Raw genomic sequence first — 14,297 nt, 5'->3', positions numbered from 1 at the left:
GTTTGTAGAATTAGGAAGGAATTGCTTTGTATATCAACCAGCTCAATGCATTTTGAGTAAATTAATGACCCGCATGTTGTATCCCATAGTTATCCAAATTTTAGCAATGCTTTTGTGAACTAAACATGAGAATCAATTAGGCTTGCATTGGCATTTTTTTTATTTCAACATTGTTCATCCTCTTCTTGTACATCCACTTCCATATTTTCAATTTATTTTGTATATTAATAGTATGGCATTAGGAGAGAAGTTTATTTTCTATTTTTAACATGGTATTTATTTCTGGCCTTCTGCCAATTGGACTTGGACTTGGTTCATCATCATCATTCTATTTTCATTGTTTATGATGAATGTTGGTACTGAACACTTAGACCTATGGTGATAAGTCAGCTTTACCAATGAATCATACTAGTTAAAGAGCTTTAAGTTTTCAACACATAAAGTCTTGCAATGATCCAAGTTACCAACTTGCTTGTCTAGATTTCTTCTTCAAGCTTTATTTTCCGGGGTCCCCTCAATTGTGAACTTCAAGTCATGGAAGTCATTTTAAAGTCCCATCTTCCGTAATTAATCTCAATTAAGCTAGAAGATCAATAGCTCTAAGAATTCATCTAGACATTGCAATTCAAGTTCCTATTTGTCAAAATATGTTTCATTGTATTCCTGCACTGAGTCAGACCAAAGCTTGTCTTTGATGTTATTCCTAAGAAAAAATAAAGTCCAATGAAATCATGCCAAAAAATCGAACTATGCAGGACTGACCAACCTTTCAATTTGACTCTAACCTTAAAATCTAATCCAATCAATTTCACCTCGAGTATGATTATCTAATTTATTATAAAAAGTCAATAGATCTGAACTCTAAAATGAACCAAATATGAAATACATTAAATTTTAAATTAAGACTGAAATAATTAAACCTTAAAATGAACCCTGATCTTAAATTATATAAAAAATAATTTTGATGACTAAAACCTAGAATTTTGAATATTTTAACTTAAAATAATCTAATTTAAAACCAACTTGAGTTGTCTAATTAACAAATTCAGAATCTATTTTAATATTTGGAACTCATTCTTATCCAAGATTGCGGCCATTTTTAGTAAAAGGAAAAGTGAGGAACATGGTGGAATGGAGAGGCAATGTTGGAAAGGTGAGGGTGCAGACAAAGGAATTCTCTTTTTTGAAGTTTATAATCACTTGGAAAGTGGGATAAGTGATGCCCAACCCCCCCTAATTAAACAAAGCATCACTTATATGGGTTTTTCTTCCTTTTACACCAATTTATTCTATGGAGTATGTTCTAAGTCACATGGCTACAAAAGTTTCAACTAGCATCATCTCATAATTTATTCCCTTTATTTTATTACTATTTCAACTTACAATTATACCAACAGTTTCAATAAGAATCACTCATTATAAACACTAAACTGAATAGCTAATTAATTAACTATGACTATAATAAATTTAGAGGAGAACTCACACATTTACATAAAATGAAACTCAAATCTAGGACCTCAACATTCATACCATATCCACAATCTAACAATGGGGTTCTTTCTATTATTTATGTATTTATAATATTTGTTGTTATTACTTGGCCCTCTACATGTACTACACTCTACACCACTTATTAAACACACATATCAATTGATATATAAAAATAAAAGCATGCAAAGAATAGCATATATGTGATAACTGTATGTATCTACATTGAAGTACTACATTCAATTTATACCCAAATATAGGTCCTTAAAAGGGAAAAGAGTAAAGATTCATTATAATCATTTTAAGGGTTAAATGCATAAAAATACTCCAATTTTTATCGGCTTAGATTTTATATGTATTATATTTAAAACATGTGTATACTTATCGTGTAATCAATTTGGATCATATGTGTCATATAAAAATATATTCCTCATAAATTTTAATAGCATTATTTATATTTTATTCTTTTAAAAATGTCACATCCAAGCTATTTACGTAGTAAAGAAGGATGTGAATGTTTTGAAATTTGAAGGATCAATTTAGAATCAAAACTATAGTTTTGGTACACTTAATGCAATTAACCCTTTGAGTATAAATTGAAGAATCAAAAGAGAATTAAGTAAAAGAAAATTATATACAATCGAACAAAACACAAAGAGGGCATTTGATGTAAGCCTTGCAACCAAATGGAGGACCAATGAGAATGAAAAAATAAAAATTGAAAATTATATGATTGAAACTGCATTTTGTTTTTAAACACATGGTGGATCAAAAATCATTTTTTTACCATATAATATAATAATAAAATAAATAAAGGTTCTTTCCATTTGAAGGAAAACTATGGCGAGAAAAGAGAAAATGGAAATGGGTAACTTTTTTAACTTTTTCATCTTATAAAAATTAATAAAATCGTCGAAAATTTATTGTGTAAGATAATATTTGATGCATTATCAACGTATGAATTTCATATATCATCAGTAAATAATAATATGAAATATCATTGTTGAATAGAACAAAAATCGATGGAGGACTTAGAAATAAATACAAACAATTTTATTTAAACATAATTAACTAAAAATGATTGCACATAAATATTAATACCATAAACACGAAAGTTATTAATATTTATTTAGAAATATTCCACACATTTATAATTAATTATGCAATATTATGTTATTATTCATTGACAGTGCATGGTACATCAAATATTATTCCTATCATTATACATATCTATACTATTATTTTAAAGGATTAATTGAGTTGTAGCTTATTAATTGGATCTCAACTCAGTTGAGAAATTACAAAAAAAATCTTTATATAAAATATCAAATTTTATTATGAGGATATTTTTATTATTTTATATTTAAGTAAATTTCTGAAAAATGTAAAAATGTATTTAAAATTTAAATATTTTGATTTTTAATATCTTAACTTTACAATTTTAACGAAGCCTCTTTTATTTTTTATATTATTTTTATAAATATATAATTTTTCACTCACATCATGGGTGTATCATAATTTAATATATATCTACCGATTCTAATTTGAATAATTTGAATAAGAAAATTATAATAAAACAAAAATATTTGCATAATTGTACTTAGTTTTAGTTAAGGCTTTTTTTCCCTAAAGTTAATATTTGGCTAAAATAGGTTCTAAGTCCCTACTACCTTTTTTTTTTACATTTGGAATTTTTTAATTTCAAAGAGTTTAGTCTCTTCGCTCATTATATTTCAAAATTCAGGTCAATTATTAATCATATTAAAGTTTTTTTTTCTTAAATCCATTGGTGTAGTATTTTTAAATTAAAAACAAAAAACCTCACTTAGTATCCATGCAAAAAAAAGAAGAAGCATTGTAACGATATTGAAATTAACCAAAAAAGATTAACAATATTAACAATGACCATGTTTAAATTCGGAAATCAGGAAGACTAAATTCTAAATGTATGAAAAATATAATGACTTGAAACATAATTTACCCTACTATTTCAAGCTAAAACTTGTGCTGCTGAGAATTCAAGGCTGTATGGGTAGCTGTTGAAATTGGAGGTTTGTACAAATATGCGTTGAAATCAAGGGAAATGGAGAATTTAAGAGGGATTGAAAATAGACATTCCATCTTTTATAATTTAATTTAATGGGTTTTAACTTTGCTTCCAATAATCACAAGGAATTTTTCTCGTCTTTTGACTTTAATTTTTTTTCAATTTAATTATTATAAATAAGATAATTGTGCGAATTAGTCAATATTATTAAAATTTCTGTTTCTTTTAACAGATTGTTAATGTGACACATAAGCCCATTAAATGACTGACATGTGACAATTTTTTACTTACTTTTGACTAAAGTTTAAGAAAACCTCTCTATAATGTTTAGGGGAAAAATTGGACTAATTATAGGAAGGTCCTTAAACTTTAGTCAAAAGTCAAAAAAAATATTATGTGTCAGTCACTCAATGTGCTAATGTGCCACATCAGCAATCCGTTAAAAGAAAACAAAAATTTTAACGGTAGTGATTAATTAACACAATTATCTTATTTATAATAACTAAATTGAGAAAAAATTAGAATGATCAAAATAGAATAAACCCTATTTTAGAGTGATCATGGATGTAATTTACCCTAACAGTAATGATTATATATATTTAAAAACTTGAAGTTTGTTTGCAACAATTTTCCATTTTATACCAGCAACTTCTTTTTCTCTGTTGCTTGGAAGCTCTTTTCATGTCTCTCCACTCTCAAAGGTACTCTGACTTTGGTAAATTTTGTTTGCTGTTTGTTTCTCGAGAAAGTTTATATATATATATAATATTCAGTTTAGTATTAAATTTCATCTCTTTATTCTACAAAAATAGAAAAGCTAATAATTTATCAATTTTTTGTCATTCGACTTTACAAAACTTAAAAGAAGTTTTTCCAATTATTGGTAAATACATAAATTACTTGTCTGATGCTTATTTTGAGATAGTTGATACTTGATATATATATATATATATTTAGATCCAATATTGAAATTAAACTTTTAACTATGAAAATTTTGAAATTAATCTTTCTACTTTACTTGGTCAGAATTGAGTTCCCATACTTTAAAAAACTAAAAATTAATCTAATAATTAGTTAATACATGAACTTGAATCGTTGATTTTTGTTAATTTATTGTATATAAATTACTGAATTGATAATTTTAATAGTTTATTGCATTAAACCGTTGATTGTCGGATCTGTAATTTAATGAAAAGGTCTAACAGCGTTATCCAATTAGACAAAATTCTCTACTTTCATAAAATAAGAAGATCAAATTCTATCAAATTGAAATAAATGGACTAATTTTACACTTTTCGTAAAGTAAAAAAAGAAAGAATTAAACCCTTTTTCTATCAAACTTAAATCTCAATATAATCACCATAAACATTTGGATCATGTTGTGGCTAATCATTGGTTTAAGGTTTATGAAAGTTTTGATTAACGTAATATAGATCTACAGATTGTGATTATAGCAAAAGATCTTGATCTTAGTTGTATTCCTATTTTTATTTTGAATTATTTTTGAGAAAAAAAGTTAACGACGAAATAATATATTGATGATGACCCAAAAAATAGACTTTAGCTTTGAACATGATCTTTTTATATTGAGTTGCGACTTGACCAACACGATATGATATATAAATAGTTTTACGATGTAATTGAAGTTACTGTTTGAAAAAAAAGTAATTTAAAGTTATTATTTCAGAAAAGATTTGTTTAAGAATTGGAGGAATATCTTTTACTCATAAAGATTAATTTTGGCATTACCATTATTGTTATTATAAGAGGATGTGGATTTAAGTGTGTTAAAGTGCATTATCCTCTTATTTATGTGTTGGAGACAGATTATAAGTAATTTTATGTCAATTTAGTCAAAAACATTATTCAATTAAAATATAACATGTAATGCTTATTATTTTAAACCATATAAGCAAAGTTAAAGATTTAAAAATATTAATCATCCACTTATTTTATATTATCTCCATAAAATTAAATAAATAGAAATTATTTGTTGAATTATATCACTTTTCGGACTGGTCTTCGAACTGAATGACCTAACTCATAAACAAGTCTATTAACAGCTCATACAACAATTTACGTAAATATGCTTTCTAATTTCTATAAATATTTTTAAATATTTGTTGAATTTTTTTTTTGAATTTTATGAGGTTGATGTGAACAATGGAGAGCCATGATGATGACCCCACAAAAATAAAAAAAATAAATATTACTTATAAATTTTCAAATTTGTTTTTATACAATTGATTTATTAATTCACAAAAATTTAAAATGACCTCACATAAATTTAAAAATAACCCACCAAAGGTTTTGAAAAAGAATTATTTTGTAAAATAAATTATTTATATAAAATAAATGAATCTCTTTAAATCTTAAAATTTTAAATTATTTGTTGAATGGATTTATGATTATTAATTTTATATGAGATTCCTAATTTCGTGAGTGGATAATAATTTTAGAAGATGATTAATACAAACCGAAGAAATTTACCGAAAAAATTTAATTAACTTTTATGTACTTAAGACATAGATATACTTAGTTTAAATGTTTAGTAGAAATGAAAATTATTGTGAAATAGATGAATAACAAGAATAACAATGTATTAGTTGTTATGACTTTTATAAATAATTAATTTTTTAAAAATCCTATAATTATCTCGACAGGTGAATTATTATACGAATTGTCATATCACTACTTTTATCTAAAAACAAATTAACAAAAGAGACAAATTTGGAAGAGAGGTTGGCCTATTTAGAAATTGGATTAGACTAAACTACAAATTTCCTAAAAAAATTGGAAATTGCTTTTGGGTAGAATTGTTGACATTTGATATAAGATTGAGGATTCATTTGTAAATGATTTCCCATTTTCATTTATACCAAAATGTTCCATTATAGGGAAGATTAAAGTCTAAGAAAATTGGTAATTTCATTAATTAACCTAACATCTTACAGAAAGATTCATAAAAACCCAAAGCCAAAACAGCCCCAGCTGAATCTCTCTTTCTCTCTCTCTTCTATTCTCCCAATTCTCACTTTACTTCTCTTCTCTGAAAACCCAGAAAGACCTGTGGGTTTCACTGTTGTTGAAGCAAAACTGGAGGATCCTTCAAAAACCCTTTATGGGTTCACCTCCATTCTTCTCAAAATCGCCTAAAAATACTCTTTTTCCCAGGTTTTCAGCCATGGAAATGGAGACTCATTAACGAAAGTTTCATTCAAGGCAATGTGGAAAAGAACGTAGATTCCTTTGCAGTCTCCGACGATGGTGGCTGCATTGTCTCGTCCACCAACTCCTTCAAAGCCCACTGTTGAAGAACCACAGCAAGAAACAAATAGTATCCATCAAAAGCCTCCTCTCAAAGACAATGGCTCCGGTGTTCCGAGAAAGCCCAGAGGACGACAAGTTTCTTCAAGGTATTTGTCTTCTTCTCCTTCATCGTCTTCTTCCACTTCTTCCACTTCTTCGGCGGCCAAACCAACGGCGAGATTTCCTTCTCCTCTTATATCTCGTTCCACTAATACTATGTCGACGGGGAACAAAGCAGCTGCGAGATTCCATTCCCCGCTTGTTTCTCGTTCAACGAATGCTAGTACGACGTCGTCTTCGCTTCCTAAACGGTCTCAATCCGTCGACCGGAGGCGGCCGGGAAGTCAATTGCCGCCAGGAAATAACAATGCTAATGGCTCCACGGAATTGTCAGCTGCTACCAAGATGTTGATTACTTCAACGCGAAGTTTGTCGGTTTCGTTTCAAGGCGAGTCCTATTCGCTTCCGATCAGTAAGGCTAAGGCTCAAGTGGGTTCTACTCTGATGAGGAAAGCAACACCCGAAAGGCGTAGAGCTACTCCGGTGAGAGATCACGGGGAGAACTCGAAGCCTGCTGATCGGCAACTCTGGCCGGGCAGAACCCGGCAAGGGAATTCGGGTCCAGGTTCGGGTTCAAATCCGTTGTCTAGGAGCTTTGATTATAGTGGTGAAAGGAAGGATTTTGGATCTGGGGCAGCGCTGGCTAAGTCATTGCAACAATCAATGATGCTTGATGAGAGTAGCAGAAGGGTTTCTTTTGATGGTGGTAGTAGATTGAGTTTAGATTTGGGTAGCTCCGAGTTGTTAAAAGAAGCTAATAAGCTAAACGCAGATTCCAATTCTTTAATTGAGGCTTCTAATGAACTCACTGCATCTGATACAGATAGTATATCATCTGGGAGCACCAATTCTGGAACTGGAAGAAGTGGGAATTTGAAAGGGAAGAATGGACCCCGTAAAATTGTTGTGTCTGCAAGGTTTTGGCAGGAAACTAATAGCAGGTTCAGGCGGTTGCAGGACCCGGGTTCACCTTTGTCTTCGAGCCCAGGGTCTAGAATTGGTTCACCAGCTAAGTTTAGTCAACCAAGAAGGGTTTCTTGTGACGGTGCAATGGCTTCTCCTATTAGGTATAGTATAAGACCTGCTTCTCCTAGTAAGCTTTGGACATCTTCGGCTTCGACTCCGACTCTGTCGAGGGGACTAAGTCCTGGTCGGGTTAGAAATGCAGTTGGTGGTAAAGAGATGATTGGTAATGCTGTTAATACCCCTTCGATTCTTAGCTTTTCTGTTGATATTCGGAGAGGGAAGAAGGGAGAGGATCGAATTGTTGATGCTCATACATTGAGGCTTTTTTATAACGGTTACTTGCAATGGAGATTTGCAAATGCAAGGGCGGATGCAGCTTTCATTGTACAAAAACTGAGTGCTGAGGTATGGTTATCCTGCCTTCTCATTGCTCTTAATACGTTCAATGTTCTTGTATGCTTATGTGTATTTGATGAATTCTTCAACTTATTTCACGAGTTTTAGTTTGGCAAACAAGCTGAACCCAACTAGTTTATGGTAAAGGTTGCCTATAATGCAAGTGGCAGCTTAGTTCTTGCAATATGGTACTCCTTGGAGAGTATCATGTAGTCTTCTCCAATATGGTATCACATGATTTGTTTACGTGCTACTGCTACATAAATTACCTGTAGTTCCTAAGAAAAGCATGTCCATGTCCAGTTGTCCTTTTTATATTTGCTAAGAGATTAGATTTAATGACAGAAGGATCTTGAGGCAATATATTGTCATACTTCTGAATAGTAAATTCCTTGATGTGATCGATGATTGGTGAGTTGGCTCCATGCTGAAGGTAAGAGTTAGTACTCTAGGCAGCTTTGGCACAGTACTTATCGGCTCAAGATGATGCAAAATCATTGAGAAATACATACCTATGAATGTTATATATACACATACATATGTGTATGCATATACTGTTGTAAATTTGCTTAGTGGAATGTGTTGTCGACTTATTGGAAGAAGGCAAATTAAAGATATGCCTGGCGAGGAATTATTTAAATGTTTTTGGGTTCAATTAGTGTCTGTCATAAAGTGGACATGGTGCTCTTAATCTGTTCTTGGCAAGCGATAAGTGAATGACGCTGGCTGTATTTTCAGTTAAAAGGGCCTATTTAAAGATTTACTGGTAGAATAGAACTAGTGCCCTGCTTTTTAAATTCTTCAGGATGTCATCACTTCTCTGGTAACAGCCTATATAATAAACTGGAATTTTACTAACCGTTTGCTGTAATGATCAGTTTGATATTAAAAAGAAAACAATAATCATGAGTTGAGGTTTAACATGATGGTTGATAATAAATCTGGTTTGTTCACCTCTAATGTTCCTTCACTTGTATCAGAAAAATCTGTGGAATGCGTGGGTAACAACATCGGAACTGCGGCATTCTGTGACCCTGAAGAGAATAAAGTTGCTACTGCTGAGGCAAAAGTTGAAATTAACTTCCATCTTGAAAAGACAAGTAAGATTCAAAACTTCAAGTTTCTCGAAGTAGTAAACTTAATCCTTGTAGACTCTTTCATAGACAAAACTGTTTTCAACTATCTGATTATAGCTTTACCTTCATATTATCATATCATACACGTATTTCATGTCTGTATCCATGCTTTCATTAAAAGAAAAAATGACTACATTATTAGGAATTAATATGATGAGAATGAAATCATCAATCTAGGATCTGGTCTTATAATGAGGAATTCTTTAGTTTCTTGCAGTGGTCAACGGGGCTGCCTGGCCCTTAATATTTAATAATCCACTTAGATACCTGCTTTGAAGTAGTCAGAATTCACTTTATGAGTAGGTGCTCAAATAATTGGTACTAGTTAAGACACATAAAACACAGAAAAATGGAAAACTAGATGTACTATTCTTGTTGACTGTAGAGAATTGGTCAGTGTTGAGTTTTTTCAAATTTCATGCGCTTTCTGGAGTTAAGAGGAAGTCAGAAAGAAAATGAGTGAATAAGAACGCAAGGAAAGTTAGAGAAGAAAAATTGTGTACTTTATATTTCATTCCGAAAGGAAAAAGGCTGTTGGTGATTCTATAATTCGAACCTCAGTTCTTACTGCATACTTGTTAGAACAGACCTGTCCTTTCTATTCTCAGTTACAAGATGCTGGCTTTTATAGCATGAATTCTCTACATGACTAAACTTTTTTGTAATTGGTGAGTGTAGATAGCTCATTTAGAAGCATGGTCCCTCCTCGAGAGAGACCACTCTAGCTCTTTGCTAGGAGCAACTGAAGCTTTAAAGGCTAGTACTCTTCGACTTCCAATTGTTGGAAAAGCAACAGTAAGTTTCTTTCTTATTCTTTTCTTTTCCCCTATTTTCCATATACAATGTGTTGATGATTCAATTCGTGACTATATCATAGTTTAAAATGTTGTTCGTTTCTCTTCCCTTTCTCCGTTCTCTCATAATAGGCAGATATCCAAAATCTGAAGGATGCAATCAGTTCAGCAGTTGAGATGATGCAGGCAATGGCATCTTCAATATGCTCACTGTCATCAAAGGTAAAATTCATTAATTCAATCTCATGGGCATTAGTCTTCCAAAATAAAAATCATCGAGTTGTTTTATATGGTAATTATTTGTAATAGTTCAGTTCTTTACAGGCTGGTTGTATCTTGTGGTGGCTTGATTGCGGCTCATCAATAAAAGGGCAAATCTACCTGATTATCTAAATCTTATTTGTCCCTTGCAGGTGGAGGAAATGAATTCTTTGGTAGCAGAACTTGCGAGCTTGGCTGCAAAGGAAACTGTTTTGCTTGAACATTGTAAGGATTTTTTGTCTGCATTAGCAGCCATTGAGGTAAATACGGTGTTCTGTTTTATGTTCCAAGCTTTTCTCAGCTTTCATCTGCTCATGTGGCTCATTAGAAGTCTTTTCAACAGGTTAAGGACTGTAGCTTGAGGTCACATATAATACAACTAAAGTGTGTACCTGCGACCAACAACCTGACCACACGTGTGTAGAACTGATCTTATTTGACAACTCACCCTAAACGCTAACATTACGCCCAAGCTTATGTTTCTTACAGTAGGCAGAGGCGGCACCGACAAAATCACAGCAGACTGAATATATCTAGGTTGGCTTCTCTCATTTTAGCAGTTCTAGAACCAGTTGTTGTCTTTCATGATCAAGTGGCTTATCCTCTCAACTGATTTCTCATTTCTGTATACAAGAACCCCATGATTTTTTGGTTTTTTTTCCCACTTTTTAGGTAAAAGAAAGCATTGTATATATATGTAAGTTCATCTGATAACCTATTATTATGTATTTCTTGATCTACACTGATTAATCATCTAAGAATGATCTTGTTGATGCCTGTTAAATCATATACTGTCCTTTTCCATCGTCTCCAAAGTCATTGAACTGCATGCACATTGATGTGGTGTTGCATGATTCGAGTGCACAAAAACGAATCATGTTTCCTATCTGAATTGATTAAGCCTTGTTGAGGAAACAGCTATATACCCTATTCAAGAACTGTGAAGGGGGCAATTTCTGTCTAGCGGATGGAGCAAATACCATATTAGTGTTTCAGTCATGCTGGTATTTGTTTTGTTTTCCTACTTAGGCTATCTCAATCTAGGATCAGGGCGTGCCACTAGTTTCATAGAGGGCTGATAGTTTTACTTGCATAGTATCCATCAAATGATATATTGCTGATGAGACTCAAATGTTGGTGCTTGTTCAATCAATTGGATCAACCTAACCCTTGGTTGACAGGGTTTACCATTTTCATTTCATTTTACTTGAGAAATATGCCAATCAGCCTGGCATTTACCATGTCATTTTCCTTATGAATGTCAAAGGGATACTAATCAATGACCATTGGTTTTAACTTTTTCTATGCCAAAATGAGGTGAAAGAGACACCTAGTATGGCACAAAGTAAAAGAACAAGGTTAGGCCTTAAGTTGATGTTGACCACACAAATAATGCCTTAGAGGGTGAGGGATCCACCATTGTTTTTTGAGTAATGAATATATAGAAAGAAAAGAGAAACTAGGTTTAGGAAGGTGGCTTAATTGAGCAGCAATATTTCAGCAAAGTTACATGGGGTTGAGTTTTTTATGGTGGAGCAAATATTAGTATTATGAGCTTTAGCTACAACTTTTGAGGCCATATCAAAATCAAACCTTTAAAATGGGTCGATTAAGGATAAAGCCATTTCAGACATGCTCAAATAAAGATTTTGACACACTTTATTAGCTGTTTTTTTTTTTCTTTAAAATTCAGTGAACTCACAATGTCCCATTATTTGATTTAATAAAGTATTAAATTGTATGGGTTTCTAGAAGGAATAAATCTCATAATTATATATGAATTTTGATTTAATATGCAATTATTTTACATGAATTTTGATTTTGTATAATTTTGTAAAATCAGTTTATGTTTATACATTGCACAAGAAATAATTTTATTTATTCAATATAAAAATAAATAGATGTATTTATTTTTTAAACGTGTATGATTGAATTAAAATTAAGTTTCACGTATACATTCTAACCGCAATCAAAGTTCATGTGTAAAATTACATCAAATTAAAATTCATATATACAATTGCATATTAAACTAAAGTTTATGTATTTATCTCTTTCTAGTGTTTGATATACCTAATTTGATATCAGAGGTTTCTAAGTAGAATGTAGGTTGTTCTTCTCTTTCTTCCAATTGAGAAAGCGAATCTTTCTTTTATCTGCCTTGTGCTTCCACCAAAAATTTCGGACAGCTTTAGAATTACAAACATTTATAGGGCCGTGTGGATTTGATTACTGTTAATCTCCCACCTGGTTAGAGGAATCTCCCTCTTCAATTCTGAATCTGCCTTGGATTTTGTCAAAAACAGATGGGAAAAATTTCTTCTACGAGAAGAAATAAAGACTTAGGTCAATTCATCGATTCATTTTTCATTCACATTTATGCCAATTTAGGGGCAACATTCCTTTCACATTTTAACCAAGCAACTTTATTTATGCCTATTTTAATACACAATAAATTCATGAAACGATATTGCATTAATAATAAACACTTAGTCCTTAGTAAACTCCAGTGGAATGGGACTCATATACTTACGATTCTAAATGATCACATCACACATATTGCATCAATTGTGCATCCAACTAAACACGCCAAACGTTTAATGACCCAATATGCACTAAAGTGCTATGGCGTAAGGCATCACATTGATGTTCCAAAGCACACACACACTAATCCTTATAGCATGCCAATTGTATCCTAATTGTTCTACTAAACTTACTAGATCAATTTACTTATTTAATCAATTAAACATTTCAAAATTCATATAACACACCGATATCACATGATGATTCTCATGCACATATACACGTCACATACACATATTCACAGATTTTCATTTTTAAACTCTTATCGTTCTTCAATTATCAAATTCACTCTTTAAGAGCTCATAAAACCATTCATTAATAATTTATACACTTTTCACTTATTCAGTTATCATTTAGGTGAGTTATATCACTAGTTGACATTCATACATATATATATATATATATATATAAATATGTTCAATATCCATTTCTCAACAAGGTATATATTTTAGTCATTACTTCACAATTTCTCTAGCAACATTTTACATATATTATCACTATACCTCATTCTCAATGTTCAATACAACATTTAAATTTGCATCTTATGATTCAATTTCCACAATTTATCACATCTTCACTTCACTGTATTGCATGACTAAACTTTTGCTAATTTATGACAATTAATCACATTTTACTATTATTTAAGAACACTTTTTTTTACTCAATATACTACGACATTAAAATTTTCATAACACTTTAATAGTTCTTTTTTATGTAATTAAAGTCAAAGCTTATTCCTAGCAAAATTTTCTTACTATTAATGACAAATTTCAAGCCATGGTTTTTCACATGATAATACACATAATCACTTCAACCCTTCATTTTGCTAATTATTCAAACTCGTAATTATGTTATTTAACAGAAAGAAAATTCAAGTATACTTACCTAGGTAATCATTAACAAAAAACAAGGCTTCTCTCTAATCCTTCATTTTCACTTTCTCCATGCTTGGAACCCTTCTCTCCTCTTCTTTCTCTTTTTCTCCACCCAACACAAAAATATACACAAGTTATCAAAGCATGCTCATCACATTTTAAACACAACCTTAAATAAAGAAGGTGAAAATTCTGAAAAACATGTTTCTTACCCTTATCGAAACTTTCTCTCTCTAGTCAAAGTTTTCTCTTTCTAAACCATAAAACCCTAGACTTTAATGAAGAAGATGATGGCAGGAATGGGTTGATTTAAAGAGGAGATGAGAAGAATGAAAAAGAAGTTTTTTTTTCTCCTACAAGAGAGGGAGGGGCGGCAAACTAAGGT

The 14,297-nt window shown here is 31.3% G+C and overlaps 1 protein-coding gene and 1 long non-coding RNA gene across 2 annotated transcripts; one reads left to right on the top strand and one right to left on the bottom strand.

The window, feature by feature from the left end:
- The first annotated feature begins 6,349 nt into the window (after window positions 1-6,349).
- Window positions 6,350-11,241, top strand: LOC108484258 (QWRF motif-containing protein 2-like). Its single transcript, XM_017787979.2, has 6 exons — window positions 6,350-8,275; window positions 9,247-9,366; window positions 10,081-10,197; window positions 10,329-10,418; window positions 10,610-10,717; window positions 10,801-11,241. Exons 1-6 carry the CDS (start codon window positions 6,800-6,802, stop codon window positions 10,879-10,881), a joined length of 1,992 nt encoding a protein of 663 aa, XP_017643468.1. The 5' UTR covers window positions 6,350-6,799; the 3' UTR covers window positions 10,882-11,241.
- Window positions 11,242-12,385: 1,144 nt separating this feature from the next.
- On the bottom strand, window positions 12,386-14,297 carry LOC128286725 (uncharacterized). The gene is made up of 2 exons (XR_008277365.1): window positions 13,923-14,297; window positions 12,386-12,776 (listed from the first exon to the last, which is right to left on the bottom strand). It is a non-coding gene; the product is annotated as an uncharacterized LOC128286725 (long non-coding RNA).

This window comes from Gossypium arboreum, chromosome 13 (genome assembly GCF_025698485.1).
Source record: "Gossypium arboreum isolate Shixiya-1 chromosome 13, ASM2569848v2, whole genome shotgun sequence".
NCBI lineage: Eukaryota > Viridiplantae > Streptophyta > Magnoliopsida > Malvales > Malvaceae > Gossypium > Gossypium arboreum.
This window is presented reverse-complemented; position numbering and strand designations above follow the sequence as displayed.